This window comes from Colias philodice, chromosome 15 (genome assembly GCF_061535455.1).
Source record: "Colias philodice isolate Cphi_HAF_F1 chromosome 15, ilColPhil1 Martin Lab GWU primary, whole genome shotgun sequence".
Classification (NCBI taxonomy): Eukaryota; Metazoa; Arthropoda; class Insecta; order Lepidoptera; family Pieridae; genus Colias; species Colias philodice.
In genome coordinates this window covers 12,412,354-12,436,649 of record NC_143100.1, presented here as the reverse complement: position 1 = coordinate 12,436,649, position 24,296 = coordinate 12,412,354, and the positions used below count along the sequence as shown (strand labels likewise).

The window sequence follows — 24,296 nt, the reverse complement described above, 5'->3', positions numbered from 1 at the left end:
CTTTCTTAATAACTGCCTTATTACGTCTTACAAATGTGAAACATACCATGTACCATAATTAACAATATTCGCATAAACAGCATAAATAAAAAGCGTAAAATGAACTGCCGTGTTTTAACCGCAAAATTCGAAATTCAGCCTCATTATTTTGAACAAAACAGCCCGCTACGTGTTCGCGTGCGAAATTTACATAGTTCGTTGTAAACCACTGTGGTACATGTCTAATGCTTGAAATACCTTGTGGTTAAGTGTTGATATCACTTGATTTGTTACCTACTACCACATTTACAAGAGTATAAAGTGGCAGTAGACTTAATATTATACGAAAACTAGACTAAGATGAAAAGTAAATTTTTAAAAAATATTTTTAAACGAGCACATCCAGGCAACTTTTTCAAAAAGTTCTCAATGTAATCTAGATTCTTAAACGATTATATCCTTAAACTTGAATACGCTACTCTTTTAGCAGTCGCGTAATATCCATTACATCTTCATAACGCTCATCCACCCACATCCTTTGATGAGAAAACCTCATCCCGTTCACATTAAGCGGTAATAAACTTACAGAATACAATTCACATTAAATGGATTGTGAAATAACGAGGTTCGGGTCCCACCTGCATTGGAAATTAGGCAACTTCCCGCCATAATTCCACTGAAAAACTTATTTTGCACTTTGTTACCGCGAGTTATACCCAATCATATTCTTGGCTTTCATCCAGTTTATTTTATATTTGCGGTTATTATGAGATAAAGTATCCTGTATAAAATAATAGCGCTGAGAAATGAAATTTTCGGAAGTTATTACGTGTTGTTATTACAATGTTTGGTTGTGGGATTATGCTTGTTTATTCGTTCCGTTATTGCAACACTGTTTGCTTTAGTTTTATTTATAACTAGCCGCTCCACGCGGTTTCACCCCCGTGGCTCCTTTCCTGTTGGTCGTAGCGTGATGGTATATAGCCTATAGCCTTCCTCGATAAATGAGCTATCTAACACCGAAAGAATTTTTCAAATCGGACCAGTAGTTCCCGAGATTAGCGCGTTCAAACAAACAAACAAACAAACTCTTCAGCTTTATAATATTAGTATAGATAACAACGGGTCACCATGAAATTTGACTTTGATTGCAAAGCATTAAATTTCGTAGTTTAGGTCGTAATTAGACGGAAAAAAAAATATATGGCATGAAAAACTTTGCTTTTGTGCTTAGAAGACTGATTGAAGGAAATTTTTAAAAATCTCGGATTTTAATTTTTTATTGAAAATAAAACTATTGAAATAAAAATGTTTATTATTTTTATTAAGTTTTACTATCAAATTAGCTTACAGAGAAGTGGAAAATAACTTAAAAGTGCACACTTTTACTTTTTCTTTTATGTTCATAGCTACTTTCTCTCTATAAACCCCAAATATAGTCGCCCATCATGTTTTCATTGTATTGGCCTTGATAGCGTTGTACAAAATTCATGATGTCCTGATGGAAACGTTCTCTTTGCTCTTCGGAATAGGCTCCCATATTGTTTTTAAATTTATCCAAATGAGCATGCAGCATATGTACTTTTAATGACATCCTGCAGCCCATGGTCTTAAAATTTGTAATTGGAATTTGCCTTTCCTTCCAAACACCTTTTACAATATCTACAAGCAACATGTGGAGCCCATGGCTTATCTTGATTCCGTACAGGACAGTCAAAATATGCTTCATAGGCTTCACAGAGAACGTGAGATGTCTTTAGTTCATATTTCACGTCTCGAACTTTAATAAATTGACCACATATAAAACAAAATGCATCAGCATCGTATTTGCACTTTCGTGACGACATTTTAAGTTATTCTGGGCTTGTAAATAATACCTGATGGTTGTTTATCACTCGGGTGCCATCTAGCGGCACAGTGTAAACGTTAATATCCCACTCTCACCGCGCGGTCTTTTTAAAAATATTAAAATCAATTAAAATTTATGAAAAAATTGAAAAATTAGTATTATTATTATAACTATCACAAAAGCAAACTTTATACCGAAAAAAGGTATTTTCTTTTCGTTTTTGTGCATAACTAACTGGAAAATAATAGTATAAACTTTAGGACAAAGAACGAAAATTTTTTTGTTGAGTCGTAATTTTCGATTATAATCGTCGATATAGCTAACTTTTAAATTATAGTAAAGAACAATAAACAGGTTATGCTGTTACTCGCGTTGAACAAGTTTTCTGTTTAGAACTTAAATGTTTCTGGTATACTTTTATGGCTTATAATTTTAAGGTATTTTTATCTTCTTACCAAATCTCGTCCAAATTTGTTAAGACGTTTAGGTTCTCACGTATTTTCACCTGAAAAATTAATATACTGAGGGAAATAATGCATTAGACATTTCAGTTTAGTTTGTTAGACACTGTTAAAAGGAATATAGTATAAGATAAAAGATAACATAATATTATCATAATAATTATATAAAAATATAATTAATTAATTTAAAAAAGAATTTGATTTAAATGGAGTAGGTACTGCATTTTCATTGTTTTGTACTTTTTAGTCTTATTTCAACGCAATACGCAATTGAACTCTATAGATAATAAAAATGTTCATTATTCGATGCGAAATTAATAGTAGAATAGAAATCTATATTGAAGTGCTTGGAATGTTTTTTAATCTACAATATTGACCAATATCCTCATACATAAGCAGTATCAAGAGAAAAATATTGTTCAATACAACTGCTTTGATTTACACCAAACAGATAAAACCGCACTCAATATCGGGAGCTTCAATACAGACATAGATGGTAAAATTCACGATCCTCGTTTGCCTGTTAATAAATGCTATAGATTCCCAGACATTCCGCTTCTTAAACCCACAAGTCTACGTTACGGAGGTTTAGAACAAACGGGCATGGTTAGGGAGCCAGGTGCAAATTTGGTTAACTATTTCCTCTCAAGAGATAATTCGTCAGACGCATGAGAGTATAGTATTATAAAGCCTCGTGAACGTCAGCTGGCGCTTGGTTGGGGGGGTGAGCGGTTGTAGCCTCCCACGCACATAGGAAAAAAAATACATTCATTCATTCATTTCCTCTCAGCTAAAAATTTGTCAAATTGTAGCTAACCCAATATCTCAACGAAAAAAAATTGTCAGCTGGTTACAAATTGAGTATGGTGTATTATACGTCAAAATGGTGTATTATACGTCAGCTGGTGTCTCGAACATGAAAGTTAAATTTAAAGAAAAATTTATTTTCCGTTATTTCCTCTCAAACAAAAATTTACCTGATGATAGCTTATATGTAACTGTGGATAAATATATATGTCAGCTGGCTGTATCTTGGTGGAAAAACCGTCAGCTGATACGGGAGGCTACAACCGCTCTTCCCCCCAACCGAGCTCCAGCTGACGTTCACGAGGCTTCATAATACTATACTTTGATGCATTTTACTAATTACCGCTTGAGAGGAACTTGGTCATAAAATCTGCTGCTGGCTCCCGGACCAGCAGAACGTAAAGTTGTAACGAGCAATCAACTGCGCGTCATAAAGCGAGCGTCTAAAATCTTTTATGTACCCTCGATTCCCGCTTTAGTAATGATGATATAATGTTGAGATTATATCGCTATCTGTGTATTAAATCTTTACACACTCTGGTTATATATCTGGATATTAGTTTTCTTCTTTTATTTAAGCATTTTATGACAAAACTTCTCAATTATTTAACTAAGTGTAGAAACGATGCGAATTCGAAATAATGTGGTTGTTAAAAAGTTATTTTGAGCGCGACTAAATGTGTTCTTCGAGATGTCTTCGCGGTAATATAAAACGTCCGCGTCGATTAAAACATGACATCAATAAACAAAGTATTGAAAAAACTCCCCATTTCTCACTTTTTCCATCGAAAATTTCTAAGGTTTAGAACTTTTAAATAATATAATGTAATACATAAAATTACGCCTTGAATTCGCTTCTTAGTTTCCACATAATTAAAACACAGCAAAAGGTAAGCCCGTAAGCAACATAAAATACCTGCAAACATTAGAGGACCACATAGTTTCCTATCAGATGACCCGAGCACTTTACACAAGTTATGTGGAGCCTGTTAAGATATTATCACAATTTTCCAACTGAGTTACCATTTACTTAACATACTTGCCAAGTTGTAGAATTAGCAAGAATCTTTGTAACTAAATCTTCATATTATAATATCAATGCATCTATTTATCTCCTGGTTGTGACAAAATACAACAGGTAATACACCTACTTAGGCCGGTTACAGAGCTTCACCATCAGTGCATACCATCGGCCCTGACGATACGCATTGACCGACCGTCAGTTTGTATCATTCAGTGCTCTGCGTACCAGTAAACTGACCAGACCTGTTCAGTATAGTCAGTTTACTGGTAGTCAGTGTACCGGTCGGTACAGCACTGAACGCGTTCATTTGTTTCCATAGCGCGTCAGTCGACCGACGCTACGCACGCGCACGCGCTCGACCGACGGTCCTCGTACGCAGTGCGTAGCAAAATACGCGTGCGTATGGTCGGTCTAGCACTGTACGGTTTATGAATTTCCATACATATGACAAGCGCGACTGACGTACTGTTAGTTTGTGGTGTATTTGTGTTTAAAAAAAAAAACAAATATAGTAAAAAAAATATTTATTTTTCACAACACAACACAACTTTTATTCACAATTATTATAACACAATAATTTACTATTTAATTCACACAGTATAGAATTTAATGTATTCTATAGGATAGGGATTCGTCCCCTGCACCCCGCGCGGTTACTGGTACTGGTGCTCCTCTCAGGCTAAGCCGGTGAAACCGTAGCTTAGGTGGTTATGCGACCATTAAGAGAGAAGCCCCTAAACTAAGAAATCAACGTGTTATATACGTACAATATTGCTGATACCGCGATATAGGCCGGTGGGGTTTATAGCCCAAGTCAGCAATATTGGACAATGTAACACAATGTAACAACAATGTAACACCTCCCTCCTTTAAAACGGAACATCCTACAATAAAAGGATGTGAGTAGAAATAGTAAACAAGAAATAGTAAATAAGAGGAGGTAGGGTGTTGAAATTGAAACAAAATAATCTCGAAAGATCTAAAGTACTGAAATTGAAATTAAAGCAAAATTGAAATAGTAAATATAAAAGAAAAATAAAATTTGAATAATGATGTGGGGATGCAGAGAAGAATACGTGACACAAAAAAAATAATCAAAATTTAATCAAAATAATACAGAACAATAGTAATTTTATGATGTAGGAACTAGCATAATAATAAAAATAAAAACAACAATGTAGAATTGAAATAGCACAACATTTATATAATATAAGAATTGAAATGGCATAACATTAATTTACGATGTAGAAATTAAATCATTAATGTAAGATTTAGTAATAAAATTAAACAATTGAAATAAAACATTTTACAATTAAAACAATTTATGATTTAGAAATTAAAATAAGAATAACATTATTCTAGGATTTAGTAGTAAAAAATTGAAATAGTATAACATCAATTTACGATATAGAAATTTAATTAAGATAACATTAATCTAGGATTTAGTAGTAAAATAAAAATACATTGAAATAGTACAACATCGATTTACGATTTAGAAATTGAATTAGGATAATAATAATCTAGGGTTTAGTAGTAAAAAATAAAAATTTGAAATAGTAATAACACATCGATATTGGGTCTAGAAATAAGATTTAGAAATTAATATAAGCTAACATTTATATAAGAAATGGGAATAAAAATTAAGGCACATAAAAATAATATGAAACTGGATGTAACAAGATTTAGAATGGCAATACAATGATATTTAATTAAATTCTAAATTTCTCCTTATAGATCTAGGAGAAGAAGAGTCATCAGATACTTCATTCATTTCAAAATGTGTTGTTCTTGATCTGTGCTCTATGGCTGTTGTCGATCTTGTATGAACACGATTGAAGATTTGTACACAACAATTAGAATTTTGTCGACTTCGAGAATTACAGAAACAGCGATAAAGTTTATATGAAATGAATGAAAATACTGTTATTGATAATAAGGTAGTTATAATGCTAAAGTAATAGCCGTAACGAATGTGATACGGTTGGTTTTCTATCTTTGTTAATTCGTCGCTATTCTGATCTAATCTATGAGAAACATATTGTAAAGAATCGAGATTGATGTGAGATAACTTTATATGAGTAAGATTAGGGATGCTGTTATTGATTCTAGTTTTAGAACAGCAATCATCTTCTATAATATTGAAAGTAGGAGTTTGTATATGAATTTTAAGTTCAAATTCACTAGAAGGCGTGAATTGTAATAATTTATGAAATGCTTTACAATTTTTAGGCACTTTAAGAATACCGGATCCAACTATATCATAATCGTTAATAATATCATCACAATTCATTGTTAACTTAGAAATATTTGATTGTACATATACCCATCTATTATTACTAATTTTCTGCCATATATCTATATTACCAAGAATTAACTTATAGTCACAATTAGTGGGGAGTTCATGAATGTATTCCGTAAGGATAGACACTTCACACGTGGGGTTAGAAACACTGGACTCAATATTACTGAGTTTACACACATAAGATTTGCTCGTTATCACTTTACACTCACTTAGATTGTCAAACGCAAAGTAAGTTAACTTGTCCGTGGTTATTGCCAAGTATTTAGCGTTAGGTTTTATCATTGCAAAAGAGTGCGGGTTATTGATGTCATGAGGAGTTGGTAGAGCGTAGACATGAAATAGATTGTACTCTGTAAGTGTAACTAAAGGAATCTTAACAACAAAAATAAGCTTACTGTCGCTCATAAATGAGGAAATATCGGCAATATCAAGAAGGACGTGTATATTATTTAATGCGATAGGTACTGGAAAGTTGACATTAATTTTATTTAAGCTAGATGTTAATTCTTGAAAAAGTTGAACTGGACTTAAAATCGAAGGATGAACTACATTCAATTTGCCAAAAAGAATAGCATCAAGTAAGTTTCTAAGATTGGAATTTAAAATCATAAGGGAACTTTCGAGAGCACTAAACGTCATAGCGAGATGAGAATTGACTTGGAGTTTATTTGTATTCTCAGAAACTGATTCGAATATTTTGTTTAGCTTTTCCATATTTTCATTTAAAGTTAGTTCATTGTCATTGAGTCTGTGAATAGTTTGATTAAATGTGGAAATAGAAGAAGAGACGATATGTATATTAGATTTCATTAACGTGGCCAAGTGTCTTTGATCATCTTGGACTGCGTTAATCGCGTCAGTAAAAGCTTTTGCGTCGTCTTCGTCGAGAGTACCAAATACTTGTTTCAGTATGGGACCTCCGAAACCTAACCAAGCTGTTCTTTTAAATCTAGACTTATTAGATGAAGTGAGATGAGACAGAGAATTGAAGTTATTAAAAACATTAATATATAAACTTTCTAAAGGACTAAGGACATTTGTGCAATCAATACGCAATTGGCTAGAAGGATGATTATAACAAATAGATTTAGCAGTTTCAAGATTATGTTTAAGTGTTTCAAAACGAGGTTGCAAATAAGAAATATCAGAAAACGTTAAGATTTTGTAATAATCGTTAGAGTATTTCACGGTACCGATAGGATCAAAGAAGAGACCGGGGCTGTTGATGATAGGAGTCGTTGGATTTGACGATGATGTCATGATTCCTGGCGCGATGGCCCTGGAAGAGAATTTTCATGAGCTAGTTTAATTTCGTCAACGTGAAATCTAGTATGTTTGCGATTGATGAGAATAGTAACGTTGTTGTTGTTATGAACTTTTACGATTCTGTACGGGCCTTTCCAGATGGGAGACAGTGCTTTACGTAATCTATGATGATGTTTGATATATACCATATCCCCGACATTATAAGATACTATTCGCGAATGCTTATCATAATACTGTTTCGATCTTTCTTTACTTCTAAGAATATTTTCACGAGCTAAGTTTCGAGATATAGAAAATTTATGCTTAAGTGTTTTAATATAGTCAGGATAAGTAAAGTCAGGTGAAATGTCATAAATTGAACTTGGAATATGGGGCTTACAACCAAATAAAAGTTCGTGAGGAGTAAAGTTAGTAGATGAATGAACAGCGGAGTTATAAGATATTAGAGCGGTAGGAAGATATTTATGCCAGTCATCTTGATTTTCACTAACATATGATTTGAGATATTCTTTGAGAGTTGCATGACTCCGTTCGAGAGCACCATTAGTTTGCGGATGATACGGAGAAGAAAAGAGATGTTTAATCTTAAAAAGGGAAACAACATTTTTATAAACTTCAGCGATAAAATGGACACCTTGATCAGACAAAAGCGTCTTAGGAATACCGAAATGAGAGATAAACTGAATAAGACATTGAGATGTTTGTTCTGCCGTAGAATTCTTTATAGGATACGCCATAGAATACTTAGTTAAATCGTCTTGAAAAGTGACAATGTAGCGATAATTCTCAGGACCAGATTCTGGTAATGGACCAACGATGTCAGTCGCAATTCTCTGAAGAGGCTCATGGGAAGTAGAAGTTATTTCCATGGGAGCACGATTAGTAGCACGTAACGCTTTGTTTTGTTGACATTGAGGGCAATTTCTAACATAAGACTCGATTTCGGATCTCATATTTTTCCAGTAATATAGTTCTTTCAATTTACTATACATGCGTGCAAAACCAGAATGTCCGCCTACAGGTGAGTCATGATTGTCTTTTAGGATAGTTGGGACTTCAGTAGGGGTAGGATAGATCATAGATCATTTTGTTATGATAAATATTAATCTTAATTCCAGTTTGATTAAAAACGTAAATAATCATCTCATAAATTAATGGAAATCTTAGTTTGTCAAAAGGATTTGAGAAATCAGATATAGAAATTTCTTTTACATTAGGATGATATATAACTAATTGTTTACGTAATTCTTTTAAGACTAAAAATATATCTTTATAAGATGCAGATTCAAAATGATGGACCTTTGTAAAAAGATGAAAGTAAATCTTGTTATTAACTTTTGAAATTTTGATTTTATGCAGTTCCTTTTCTGATAGTATAAAGGACTGTTTGTCATCTAATAATTCTAAGATATTATTGCAATAAGGATTTGAGTCATCTAGATCGATTGATGTTGGATAAGCTATAACTGAACAAGTTGTCTTTAAAAGATTTTCATTATGTTTAACAACTTCGGTATCACACATTGTGGGACTAGAACGGTTTCTAATAAAGGATTCATAGGATAGGTTGGTGATAAGTCTTGTACCGTCAGTGTCGTTGATGTCGTTAATAGCGTTAATAGGAGGTCGAGATAAGGCATCAGCGTTAGAATTTACTCTACCAGGTTTGTAAATAATTTCATAATCATATTCTTCTAACTTTAATCTCCAGCGCACCAGTTTACTGCTGGGATCTTTGCAATTAAAAAGCCAGACTAATGGGCGATGGTCGGTGACAATTTTAAATTTCCGACCGTAAAGATAGGGTCTGAAGGTTTTAACACCAAAAAGAATTCCTAACAGTTCTTTCTCAGTTGTACTGTAATTACCTTCGGCTTTATTAAGTGTTCTAGAGGCATACGCGATTGGGAGATCTTTACCAATATCACCTTGAGATAAGATTGCGCCTAATGCATAATTAGAAGCATCTGTGGTGAGTATAAAATCTTTAGAAAAATCAGGATATTGGAGAATGGGAGCATTAGTCAACATGGATTTAAGGGATTCAAATGCTTGAGTTTGGGATTGAGACCAATTGAATTCAACATCTTTTCGAAGTAAGGAAGTAAGTGGCTTTGTGATTTTGGAAAAGTCTTTAATAAACTTTCGATAATAGCCTACTAGGCCGAGAAAGGATTTTATATCTTTAGGATTTTTAGGAATAGGATATGAGATAACAGCTTTTACTTTATCGGGATTAGGAGATACACCTTTATCAGTAATAGTATGACCGAGATAAGCGACTTCACGACGAAGAAATTCGCACTTATCTGGTTGCAACTTTAGATTATGTTCTCTAAGTGCTTCGAATATGAGTCGGAGTTTGTGGATATGGGAAGACAGATCGTGGCTATAAATTATGACGTCATCTAAATAAATAAAGCAGTGGAGACCTTGAAGACCAGAGAGGACTTGGTTCATTAACCTTTGAAATGTAGCAGGAGCATTTTTCAAACCAAATGGCATTCTTGTGTATTCAAAATGACCATTGGGAACTGAAAAGGCTGTTTTTGCAGCGTCACTATCACTCATACATATCTGGTGGAATCCAGATGCTAAGTCCAGGGTACTGAAATATTTGCTATGTCCTAATTGGTCAAGGATATCAGTTATATTAGGAATAGGATAGGCGTCACCGATTGTAATGTCATTGAGTTTCCTGTAATCAATTACGATGCGCCATTTCTTTTGGCCAGAAGCATCTTGCTTCTTAGGAACTACCCAGATGGGTGAAGACCAGGGAGAATTAGAAGGCCTAATGATTTTTTGATTAAGCATTTTGTTAATTTGATTATTAACTTCCTCTTTGTGGCATTCAGGGTATCTATACGTTTTTACATGAATGGGTTGAGAGCTAGTAGTTTTGATCTCATGCTTAAGAGTATTTGTGCAAGTTAAAGCATCACGTTCAAGATGGAACAGATCAGAAAACTCGGTACACAGATCAAAAAGAGCTCGAGTTTCCTCAGGATTAAGATGTGATGATCTTATTTGTTCGTGCACCCTATTTACTCTCTCTAAAGATGTTTCAGAAACCACATTCGTGTTTGAAATTTGGAATTGATCAATTAAATCACAGGGATTCAACTCAACTGAAATAGACTTAATTATAACGTCAGAGCTAGTAGTATTCGGGACAGACACATTAACGTGATTATTACTTTTAAGTGAAACTAGACAACCGGAGATGAAAATTCCATTCTGAATTTCGGTTTTTTCTACGAAACCAGTGGTTACTTTAGGATTTGTGACATTACACTCAATAATCATTTCGGATCGAGCCGGAACAGTGTATACAGGTTTGGTAAAGTGGAGAGGAATTGAATAATTATCTATCTTCAGGATATTGGTCTCATAATCGATTTTAGCATTTTTAGACTTAAGAAAATCATTGCCAATAATTCCATCAAAATTAATATCAATAGAATCAGGAATTAAATTAAAATCAGTGATAATAGAATGATCTGGGAATTTAAAATCAAATTTAATTTGACCAAGACTTTCAGTATACTCAGATTGTTTATCGATACCTTTGAATTTTATAACTTTAGGTATCAATTCTGGTTCATATTGCAAAGATGATTTTTTCAAAAGTGAAATAGCTGCACCAGAATCAACAAGAAGTACTAAAGGCTTGTCTGAGTATGAGGATTTAACATAAACATGAGGTAAGTGAATTTTACTATTATAATTAATTTCATAAATAGCTTCAAAAGATTCTGAATTGGTATTGTTCTGAGTTACTCTATTTGGAAGATTAATAGTAGAATTGCAAGTTGTCTTAACTGAATTATTAGACCGATAACCTTTCGATATAGGAGGATTAGGAAATGTAGAATAGGTAGATTTAGTACGGGACTTTTTCGTGTTAAATGATTTAGGAGTTACATTTGACTGAGGAGATTGAATTGATACACGTGATTGAGTCGACTTAGGAGATTGAATAGATACACGCGATTGAGTCGATTTTCGAGATTTAGTAGATGTAGGAGATTGAGACGATTGAGTCGATATAGGAGATTGAGACGATTGAGACGATATAGTAGATTGAGGCGATTGAGCCGATATAGGAGATTGAGACGATTGAGTCGATATAGTAGATTGAGGCGATTGAGCCGATATAGTAGATTGAGACGATTGAGTCGATATAGTAGATTGAGACGATTGAGTCGATATAGTAGATCGAGGCGATTGAGCCGATATAGTAGATTGAGACGATTGAGCCGATATAGTAGATTGAGACAATTGAGCTGATATAGGAGATTGAGACAATTGAGCCGATATAGTAGATTGAGTCGATTGAGCCGATATAATAGATTGAGACGATGTAGGAGATTGAGCCGATATAGTATAAGATAAGTCATAAGTCACGTCGGTTTGAGTCGATGATTCCGTACGACGCGGAAACGGAATCCTTCTTAGTTTAAAAACGAGTCATTGTTACTATCTTCACAAATCACATGAACTTTATGTTCAGAGTGATTTTTTCGCCGAGAATTATTATATTGGCGCTTACGACATTCCGTAATATTATGGCCTGCATGCTTACAATATCTACAAATTTGAGAATTAGAAAATGGTGCAGTAGTATTTGAGCTAGTTGATGGCTTTGCATCATGCGAAACAGTGTGAATGACGATTCGAAAGTGCTACTAAATAGTAGTCTAATTGAATAAATGAATGTTTGAGTTTGAGTTTGAGTTTGAATATTACGTTTAAATTGACGATTGAGGAAACAGGACCTTTCTGTGTGACCTAGTTTCCCACAAGAACTACATTTGGGCCTCTGTTCAATAGTCTTTGATGACTGAACGTAGTTGTACAATTTTTCTTCTTGCACCGCGAGATTTATAGCATCACCTAATGTCGTAGGGTTACGACATCGAACAATTGTGGATATATAGGATGGCAACCCTAACAAAAAGGTATGTAAAGCAAGGTCTTCCGTGCTAGCTATGCGCCCTTTTAATTCGTCCGGATTTTTAGTTGAATGCGCGATATCAGTTTGAAGACGAGTAAGGAATGTCTCCAGTCTTAAGCTATATTGCGAAACAGTTTCAGTTTGTTTTTGTTTGCAATTCTGAAGGTCTAATAAAAGGTGATCTCTGTGTTTAGTCTCACCGAAAGTGGCCTTTAAAAATAATTTTAAGTCCTGCCAACTATCAAAAATTTTCAGTGAACACGCTAATTCAGCTTTTCCCTCTAACTGTGATATAATAAAACGATATAGTATGTCTTTCTGCCTACTGGATGCAAGGCTTATTGCGCTCTCGCAATTCTTAATAAACGACGATAATTTTTGTCTATCGCCGTCGAAAGGTTTTATAAATTTAAGTAAGACATTAAGAGGAATATTTTCGGTTTCAGACATAACGGAACACTCAGACTTAGTCTCGTTTTTGGACATCTTTTACAATGATAAAATATATTATAACGTAATAAAATAAATGGCAATAAAAAGTAACGAAACACTCACAGGAATGCGGCGATGACGACACGCAGCGACATATGACACCCTATTGTGTATTGTGTCGGTGGCGCGATGTATTCGTGTTACCGGGTTTCGTAATACACCGGTATAGCTTTTGTGACTCGATGGCGAGCTATGAGGCTTGGGCTGGCTAGCTGGCTGGCTAGCTGGCTAGCTGGCTGGTTGGCTGGCTGGCTCGGTGGCTGGCTGGCTGACTCGGTGCCTGATAGGAATCAGACACAGTGGAGCAGCGACGGCAGCAGCTGGTAGCGGCGGAGGTACAGGTGCCGGGCAGTGAACCCTCGGCACAGGGAGAATCCTTCTTCAATTTGCAGCGGGCGGTACTAGTACCCTCGTGAAGGGCGTCGTAGTGAGCCCACCGTGTGAATCAGGTCGACCTTGTCAGGGTATGGGCGACCAAGGGATGAAAAATCCCCTTTACTTCTGACACCAATGTTAGTTTGTGGTGTATTTGTGTTTAAAAAAAAAAAACAAATATAGTAAAAAAAATATTTATTTTTCACAACACAACACAACTTTTATTCACAATTATTATAACACAATAATTTACTATTTAATTCACACAGTATAGAATTTAATGTATTCTATAGGATAGGGATTCGTCCCCTGCACCCCGCGCGGTTACTGGTACTGGTGCTCCTCTCAGGCTAAGCCGGTGAAACCGTAGCTTAGGTGGTTATGCGACCATTAAGAGAGAAGCCCCTAAACTAAGAAATCAACGTGTTATATACGTACAATATTGCTGATACCGCGATATAGGCCGGTGGGGTTTATAGCCCAAGTCAGCAATATTGGACAATGTAACACAATGTAACAACAATGTAACAGTACGCACTGACGGTCGGTGAAGCTCTGTAACCGGCCTTAATAACTCAGGCCCCGGAATCACAGACACAATAGAAAATCTATTGTGTCGTGGACCGATCGGGCCGTTCGGGGCTCAATGGGTTAAAGTTTCGAAGTAGGAAGACATTTGTATAAATTATTACGCAGTCCATAAAGTTAAATGCGCGATGTACGTAAACAAAACTTATAAATAGGCAATAGCAATTTAATCCTTTAAGTATTTTGTAAACTTAATTACGAATACATTTCTTACAACAACAAACAAGCTGCCCACAAGTTTTCTAATCCAATCATTAATTCTAAACCAATCTAAAACTTAATTAATTGGGTTCGTCAAAACTCTATAGCTCTCCATTGAACAGATCTCATAATAAGTATAATTGTGGAATAACAGGAACTGTTTTAAATGTAACTAATTGAATCGCAACTGATGTTGAGTAGCGTCTGAAAGCCGAAGGTAAACTTTAGTAACATTCTGTGCAGCGTTGTAGGGCCAGCACCTAATTAGTTACGTGGCTACGAAACGGATTTCTGTTTTACTTTAACTAAATTTTGAAGTGAAAACTTCTTTAGCGGCGTTGAGCACTTTTTCTGTAATGGGTATAAAATCTATGTTAGTGAACTTAGCAGATCATTTTTAGCAGATCAAAAAAAAAATTTTGAGTTCTTATCGCGTACAATTGAGTTCTACAGTTCCTGATACTTTTTAGAAATAGTTCTGGCGTTTTTACCTTAAAAAACGACATTTGAAAAAATGATCTGCCAACTTCCCGTAGCAGATCATTTTTAGCAGATCAAAAAAAAAAATGTGAGTTCTTATCGCGTGCAGTTGAGTTCTACAGTTCCTGATACTTTTTAGAAATAGTTCTGGCGTTTTTATCTTAACAAACGACATTTGAAAAAACCCGACCTGGACGTAAGACGATGCTAAGACGTAATGCTACGACGTGATGCTACGACGTGATGCTACGACGTGATGCTACGGCGTGATGCTACGCTGTGATGCTACGGCGTGATGCTACGGCGTAATGCTACAGCATGTGTTACGGCGTGATGCTACGGCGTGATGCTACGGTGTGATGCTACGGTGTGATGCTACGGCATGATGCTACGTCATGATGCTACGGCGTGATGCTACGGCGTGATGCTACGGCATGATGCTACGGCGTGATGCTACGGCATGATGCTACGGCGCGATGCTACGGCATGATGCTACGGCATGATGCTACGGCAGGATGCTACGGCATGATGCTACGGCATGATGCTACGGCATGAAGCTACGGCATGATGCTACGGCATGATACTACGGCGTGGTGCTACGGCGTGATGCTACGGCATGGTGCTACGGCGTGATGAAATATGACATAAATAAATTTTCTAGTGTTTCATTTTACGCGAGTATTTTTAAAAAGTATCAGGAACTGTAGAACTCAACTGCACGCGATAAGAACTCACATTTTTTTTTTTGATCTGCTAAAAATGATCTGCTACGGGAAGTTGGCAGATTATTTTTTCAAATGTTGTTTTTTAAGGTAAAAACGCCAGAACTATTTCTAAAAAGTATCAGGAACTGTAGAACTCAACTGCACGCGATAAGAACTCACATTTTTTTTGATCTGCTAAAAATTATCTACTACGGGAAGTTGGCAGATCATTTTTTCAAATGTCGTTTTTTAAGGTAAAAACGCCAGAACTATTTCTAAAAAGTATCAGGAACTGTAGAACTCAACTGCACGCGTTATGAACTCACATTTTTTTTTTGATCAGCTAAAAATGATCTGCTACGGGAAGTTGGCAGATCATTTTTTCAAATGTCGTTTTTTAAGGTAAAAACGCCAGAACTATTTCTAAAAAGTATCAGGAAAAAATAAAAATGATCTGCTAAGTTCACTTACATATAAAATCTTTTGAATAGAATAGAATAGAATAGAATAAGAATTTATTCGCAGTAAAAATCAAACACATAAACAAAAAAAATACACAAGAAAAATAACAGTTTACTACGAAAAGGCTATGGACTCAGCATATGGTGGAAGCAATGACTAAAAGGCCAGTGCTTTCACCGCTGTTTTTCAGCCATAGCCTGTTGTAGCCACAAATGTCACACGAGTTGATACAACAAAAATTTTGTTATTAAAATAAAAGTATACAAACTAACAGCATTTCTTATAAAACAAACATGCAATACATTAGGAAAACAGGTAAAACAATAAAAAATAAACAACAAAAAAATGGAAAATGAAAGGAATGCAGGATGTTTTATTCCGTTTCTACCGGTGGGATACATCGATACATCTTATATTAATAATAATTAATCAACCACACAATTATATCTAATAGCCAGTTCATTCATACCCGGGTGAAATAATTACTATTGAAGTATTTAAATATGTAAAAACACAGTATAAAAAAAATATATATATTATAAAAATTACCCATTCATCAACTAATTCACTGGGCACTGCTCTTTTTGTTTTATTAATAAATAGCTTTTTAGTTTAGCTTTGAATGTACCAAGACACCTTGATTCGCGTATAGGAGGAGGCAGGTCGTTCCAGCATTTACTAGCCCGATATTTAAAACTACCTCTAAATGCAGCTGTTTTATACTTAGGTATTCGAAAAACACAAGAGAAAGGCCTTGATTTGCAGAGCTTTTGGCTTCGTGACCAAGTTAATTTCTCATAGAGGTAAGGCGGTGAATGGTTATTGACAACACCATGCAAAAGACTACAAAGATGGAGCTGTCTACATGCTGACATCTTTAGTATTCCTGCTTTATTTAAGAAAGGCGTAACATGCGTGCGAGGTGGGATCTGGAAACAGTAGCGCGCACAGGCATTCTGAATCCTTTGAATGAGACGCTTACTTCTTGCCAGACAACAGCCATCATAAACAACATCGCAGTAATTAAGCTTTGATAGCACGAGTGAGTTACAAAGCTGAATACGCAACGGCTCGTTTATGTAATTTCTGATCTTATATATAATTTTTAGACGGTAGAAACAGTTACGTGCTACTTCAGCTATGTGGTCTTCAAAGTTTAGTGACGAGTCCATTAGTAAGCCGAGGTTTCTTGCTATCTGAACTTGCTCTAATTGTTCACCATTAACTTCAACCTTAAGACTCATTTCATTTATCCTATCTACCTGCTTTGGAGAACCAAGAACTAAGAATTTAGATTTAGATGGATTGAGAACAAGTTTATTTCTTTTCGACCAATCGCTTATATTAATAAGATCGTTGTTTAATTTGTCTACAACAGATAAAGAGGAAGATGGTGGAAAGCTTACATATAATTGTAAGTCATCTGCGTATATATGATACGAACAATATTTAATAGCGGCGGTAATGTCGGTACAATAAATGATGAATAAAATCGGACCCAATATAGAGCCTTGTGGCACGCCCCTTTCCACAGGTTTCAATGAAGAAAAAATATAACCGTGAGCAGCATTTACACGAACCATTTGATATCTATCCATTAAGTAACTTCTGAAAAATTTTATTGAATCTTTTTGAAACCCGTAGAAATGGAGCTTCGAGAGAAGAAGCGAAATATCGATGCAGTCAAAGGCTCTAGAAAAATCGAGGAGGGTTAATATTGTTCCCTTGCCTTCATCGCGTCCTGTGAGAATATTATCAACAACATCTAAAAGCGCTGTTGTGGTACTTTTCCTCTTTCGAAAGCCCGACTGAAAGGATGGAAGAATATTGTTTGTTTCGAGATATCGAGTAAGTTGTTCACATACTACACGCTCCACCACCTTAGAGAGACACGGTAATATGCTAATAGGTCGCAAGTCAGTTAATACAGTGGGATTACTATTTTTGGGTACTGGCTGAATGATAGAGGTTTTCCAGCGGGTTGGAAATGTACTACTGGTAAGTATTTTGTTGGTTAAAGATGTTATTACAGAGAGAGTTCTTGGTAAAGTAAGCAACAACATATCTATGGATATATCATCACATCCTCTAGCCTTTGTTTTAATGTGGAGCAGATATTTAGAAACAACTGTTTCATTCACAGTGCTAAGCTCAAACTTTGCTGGCCCATAGAGGTTATTTTCGAAAAATATTTTTTCATTAGAGTTATCAAAATTTGAACAAGGCAGTTTCAGGAAATGGTCATTAATGATTTCAGGGTCAGACAAACAATCGGGAAGGTCCAGCTCAGGTAAATTATTAGGCATTATTGACATTTTTAAACTCTTCCACATTTTTTTTGGATCGTTAATATTGTTATTTATGTTGTTATCAAAGTATGCCCTTTTTTCGTAAAATAATGCAGAATTTACCAAATGTTTCATATCTTTGTACTGGGTCTTATCAATATCCGATTTACTTATTTTATACTTATAAAATGCTTGGTCTCTAAGTTGCATCATGAGCTTGACATTATCCGTTAGCCATGGTGTAATTACATTTTTTACGCGCGAGGTTTTATATGGTGCATGATGTTCAAAAAGACCGATTATGTATTGATTAAAAGTAGAAACCATAGCGTTTATGTCGCCTAGGGCTAATATCTCTTCCCAGGGTATCAAATCTAAATGTTTATTAAATTCAACCATGTCTATTTCCTTTAAACGTCTGTATGTTACGAAACGTGGAGGCGGTTTCTCTATTTTAACATTAAATTCAGCAACAACAAATGCATGAGCGCTCAGGTCCGGAATATGGTTAATTTTTATGTCTTTTATTGTGGCGTCAGTACAAATCAAGTCCAAAGTAGTTTGCGAGGTTAAAGTAAAGTGCGTGGGGCCATCAACGTACTGATTCAAACTGGTTTGCTTTAAAAAAATGTCAAGATTCCTGTAATCTGATGTACTCCTGTTACTATAATCAATATTAAAGTCACCCAGTAATATGACAGAATCGAAATTTACAAAGGAAGCAATAGACTCGGCTAGCGCATCAAAGAAGGTTTCTGCACAAAGCCATGGAGGTCTATATGCAGTACCAATTATAATGCGACGTGAATTAATATTAAGGCTTATCCACATTTGTTCAACAACATTAGAGCGAGGATGGTCATGTTTACGCACTTTTATACCTTGCTTAATGTAGAATCCCACACCTCCACCACGTGATCGGATACTTCTTGGCCTAGGAATATGCTTAAGCATATAACCAGGTATGGAAGGCGCTCTAGCCTCCTCACCTGGGCGGAGCCACGTTTCGTTAACAGCAACAATGTCCACAGAAAAGTTCAATACAGCGGCTTCAAACTCATCATGGTGCGTCCCTAAGGACCCAGGATTGATTAAGGCCACTTTTAGACGTTTCATCTTCAGGACGAATTGATAAGCAAAAATAAATATTAAGAACAAAAATATTGAATCAATACAGACATTACGGATATATCCACACCAGTAAGGGAATAACACTAAATTACATCTATAGTAAAAATAATTGTTTGCACTATTTTTATGCATGGAAAATAAAAAAAATAAAAAAAACTCTAATATAAAAGAAATAATCACATTCAACGATAATCTTGTATATAGCATCAATCTACATAATATGGTTACCCCTGGCACTGAACCTCTTAATGCACATTCCGGACATAATATTTTTACGTTCCAATGGAGAATTAAAAAATATTTAACAAGATACAGCCATAATATTATGTCCGTTAGCAAACTTAATGCAATTACCAAACTACTAAAATGATATAATGAAAAGCAATCACAATACATAATTGACACACAGCTAGCACCAAAGCAACAAAACGAGAACATTGCATGATATACAAACATTATTCCAATCATAATCACAAAATGATTAAGTTCAGCTCCTAGTAAGGATATGCAAACATAACATAATATAAAACAAAAGTAGTAATACTCAGTATGAACGGTTAAAAAATACACATTAGAACGATTAAATTTCACTAGAGTTAGTTGTTCCCATATCAAAAACACTGTCCAGGTCAGAATATTTACGAATACAGATTGCATTTTTATTACTTTCCTGACGAATAAAGATTTTACCGCCCTTTGTCCAGGAATACTTCCAGCCTGCCTTTTTACAAGCTTCACGCGATTTATAGAACAATTGCCTGTTGAATTTCGTGAGGCGCTCATTAATAAAGAAAAATTTAGTTTCACCTGGTATTATGCCTGCGGTGGTAACTCCTCTGCGAGTTCGAGCATTTTTTAACAGATCATCTCGTATAGGGCGACGTGCTAGGCGTACAACAATAGGCCGGGGTCGGCGGGGACCGTCGCCGATCTCGCTATGTCGCGGTCGTGCTCCGGCTCTAAATGCGGTTATAACGTCGCGAGAATCAAGCTGCACGGCAATTTTTGCTGCTATCTGAGTGACCACATGATATAAATTCTCATTTTCTTGTTCCGGTATACCAGCAATCTCAATATCATCCATTAAAAGTTCCTGATCACGGGATTGTAATTTGTCCTGCAGCTCGGAAATAGTAGTTTCGAGCTTCTCATAGGACTGTGTGCCGTCTGACCTACTAACTTTACTCATGCCATCTTCCAAAACACCTACTCTGTTCTCCAGAGCGTCTAAGCGACTTTCAAAAGAAGTAAGTGAAATGGTGAGACCGCTCATCTCCTGTCGAAACTCCTGTAACTCACATCGCATAGTTTGCATTTCCCTTCTAAATAGTCTAATTTCTTGACCTACATTAATTGAAGGAGAAGTATCAACATTCGTGATAGATTCAAATGAATCATTTCCCAGAGAAGGATCATGGGGTTTTGTTTGACAGTCCGTCGTGATGTTATCTTCGGAATTTGTGGATGTGGAGGCAGGTGGGCTTAGAATTTTTTTTTTACACGGTGGGCATCTCCACGTAGCCGCAACTTGCGTGCGCGCCGTCATCCCAAGACAAGCCCGATGAAAGAAAGCATCACAAGTTGAACACTTAACGCCATCTAGCGCGGAGAGGAATTTCCCGCAAGAAGTGCATTTAACCATGATGGATAAGTTTAAAGTCAACAACAGATGGCGCTACTGTGTAGAATAATTTTATATTATCTTTTCAAATCTGTGTAGTCTGTGCCAAGAGTCTGTGACTTAAATATTATCTGTTATGTTTATTTTCGTAGGAGGAGGGTAGATACACTATAAATTGTTCAAACTTCGAAATATAGATTCTATTTTGTTATTATAATAACGTCAATAGCACGAACTTCACTTGTTTATTTCAGTACATATGTAAATTACACAGATTAGTGACACTTTCCGCAAGGTTAAACTGGATTTACTATAAGAATTTAATTTAATTGGACCCGAGCATAAAAAGTACGTATAAGTCGTATGACATTCATGACAACTTCCCCGAGGACACGGACCTGATCGAAAAAGCGTAACCAAAATATCAAACATGCTCAACGTTAATAATCAAGTTTTCACTTCTGAAGGCACTCCCGGGGTGCAACCCGTCTTTTTTATATTTAAAACTAGCTTCCGCCCGCGACTCCGTCCGCGCGGATGTCGGTCTTCGCGTGGATGGTTTATTTCTCCATTTTGAGTAACTCTGACAATAACATCTTATAAATATCTATTGGACTCAAATACGGCTAGGCCTATAATAATACCCAACGTGTGTTCGCTGTTCTACAGAACAACGTCTATGGATAAAACTGAAAAATTAAGATTATTTTTTTTCTTCGTATTTTTTCAGGATAAAAAGTATCCTATTTTACGCCCAGGATAATAATTAATAAGGTATAATTACACCAAGTTTCATCGAAATCGAACCGTTAGTTTTCACGTGATGTCTTCACATACATACAGACAGACAGACAGACAAAAATTTTTTTAATCACATATTTGGGTTTGGTATCGATCCAGTAACACCCCCTGCTATTTATTTTTTCAATATTTTCAATGTACAGAATTGACCCTTCTACAGATTTATTATATTACTAGCTAAAAAACCCGGCTTCGCCCGGGAGTTGATATGAGATGACGTGGTAGAGTCGAAATAAAAAAATAAACTATGACGTAAAAAGTAAAAAAAAAATTTATTGAAAACGTTTTCTCATTATTTACAATACTTGTTTATAAACAACATTTTTCATTTTATTGTCCGGAGTATATATACATAAATTTTTCGGATTTCCTACTCTTGAAGCAAGCTACATACCTATAGCTGACCGTGAGAGAAGCAGGATTCTTTGAGGTTAATGCCACAATATTTTAAAGATTGTCCTTGCGCTTTGTTAATTGTAAAACTAAAGGTTAATTTTATTGGAAACTACAGTCTTTTAAATTGAAATGGCAATTCCGAAGAGATCAGTGGTATTCTAGGTATAAATACTGTCTGTCCTTTGGTCTTTCCAGAAATAAGTTCAGCTTCAATGATATTATTCGATAGCTGTTTTACGATCATTCTAGTTCCATTACATAATTTTGGGGAGTTGAGATTTCTGAGTAGTATGATTGGAGTTCCAATTTTCAGACGAAGGCAGTGTAATGGCATTCCTGGTACTTGTAAAGAGTTTAGAAATTCAGTGAGGAAGTTGACACTTTCTTCAATAGATACCATCGTGTCGATCGATTTATATATTTTCTCTTCATCAGGTATTTTCTTCAGAATATTAAAATTGATATCGTCAACAATATTATTTTTAGTGGCCAAAATTGCTCTTTGAAATAACCACTCTGCATTAGTATAGTTCTGAATAATATTTGGATAAATTTTGTCAATTAGTTCGTCTTCAGTAGTGGCTATATTACAGAAATCACTGTTAAGTTCAATGAGGCCGGTCGTTTGGTCAGTAGGATATGTACCTTCGCCGATTTGTAAAAGTATTTTAGCAAATTGTGCTGTTGTTTCATCTCTTGATAATTCAACTCTCATGTTTTTTGTTAATTGCAGTATTTGGACTTGTAGCCAGAGATGTGATTTTTTCAAGCATGCATTGATATCGTCTTCTGATGTTGTCTTGGGAATAACTGGAAGTGTTTGTCGAAAATCTCCTGAGAGTATGAGTAGAGCTCCTCCCATTATTTCAGAGTTTTTTCGCAATTCTTGTAATGTTCTGTCCATGGCTTCTATAAATTTTTTATGGGCCATGGTGCATTCATCCCAGATGAAAATTTTAGCTTGGTTTAGAATTTACCACGTCCAGATTTTCCTGAAATTTTACATACCGGGAATTGTTGTTCGGCTATATTCAATGGTAGTTGTAAGGCAGAATGGGCAGATCGTCCTCCTTCCATAAGTGTGGCTGCAATGCCAGATGATGCTAGTGCCAGTGCGATGAGTTTTTTAGCACGTATTTCCGCCAGTATTAGATTTATGAGAAACGTTTTACCGGTGCCTCCTGGTGCGTCTAAGTAAATAATTCCACCAATATCGTTATTTATCCGGCTCATTATAACGTCTTAAACTTTTTTTTTATTGTCATTGAGAGTTGTGAGCATTGTATTCAAGTAGTTGATTGATGTTGTAACTTTTTTCCTTCATAATTTCGTAGTTTAGCACACTAAAAGCATTTCTTTGTGGTGCTGGCATTCCAAGTTCTACTTAGGCTTGATTATTTATTGCTAAACATTTATCTTCTAAGCGAATGAGTGTTTCATTGAAGATCTCGTCATTGAATTCTATAGTCAGTTCAGGATTAGCTTGTCGGACTTGGTACAATATATCATCACTCATACTCCTTTTGAAAGAGTCCCATAGCTGTTTTGGGTTTGATGGGTTACATGTTGTTAATATTATAGGGAAATTTCACGAAAAAAACCCACAAATAACTTATTTCTATTTCGTTTCAAAATCGAGAGTTAATTAAACACACTATTAAAAATACTCACACGTGATACTTCTAAATAAAGGCTCACAGATAACTTCTCTTATTTTCGTTTTGAAATCGCTCGTTTCGCTGTTCAAATTAAACTAACTCTGGTGAGCGACACCGGGCTCTTATATATTCAGAGAGCTAGGCTCTAGAATATTCGAGAAAATTTGAAAATATTTTCTCTCTCACACCTTCTAGAGTATTCTGGTCACTATCGTCCGCCATAATAAAAGGTTCTATAGCGGTAGCATTTGTACTAAAAGCGCGAAATTTTAAAACCTAAATTTTTTAAGGTTTTGAGAACTAATTTGGATAACTAAAATTATGTCGCTTTAACTCCAAAATATAAGTTAGCTAATGACGTACAAATACACAAAATTTAATAACTTTATTATAGCATCAAATTAAATTTAAGACTTTATTGAAATTTGCTCGCAACGCTTTTGGAAATGCA

The 24,296-nt window shown here is 35.4% G+C and overlaps 1 protein-coding gene across 1 annotated transcript; it reads right to left on the bottom strand.

Annotated features, from left to right (window-relative positions):
* Positions 1-12,183: 12,183 nt before the first annotated feature.
* LOC149482567 (uncharacterized) lies at positions 12,184-13,206 on the bottom strand. Its single transcript, XM_089704089.1, has 2 exons — positions 12,441-13,206; positions 12,184-12,281 (listed from the first exon to the last, which is right to left on the bottom strand). The coding sequence occupies exons 1-2, from the start codon at positions 13,132-13,134 to the stop codon at positions 12,184-12,186; spliced, it is 792 nt and encodes a 263-aa protein (XP_089560215.1). The 5' UTR covers positions 13,135-13,206.
* Positions 13,207-24,296: the final 11,090 nt, after the last annotated feature.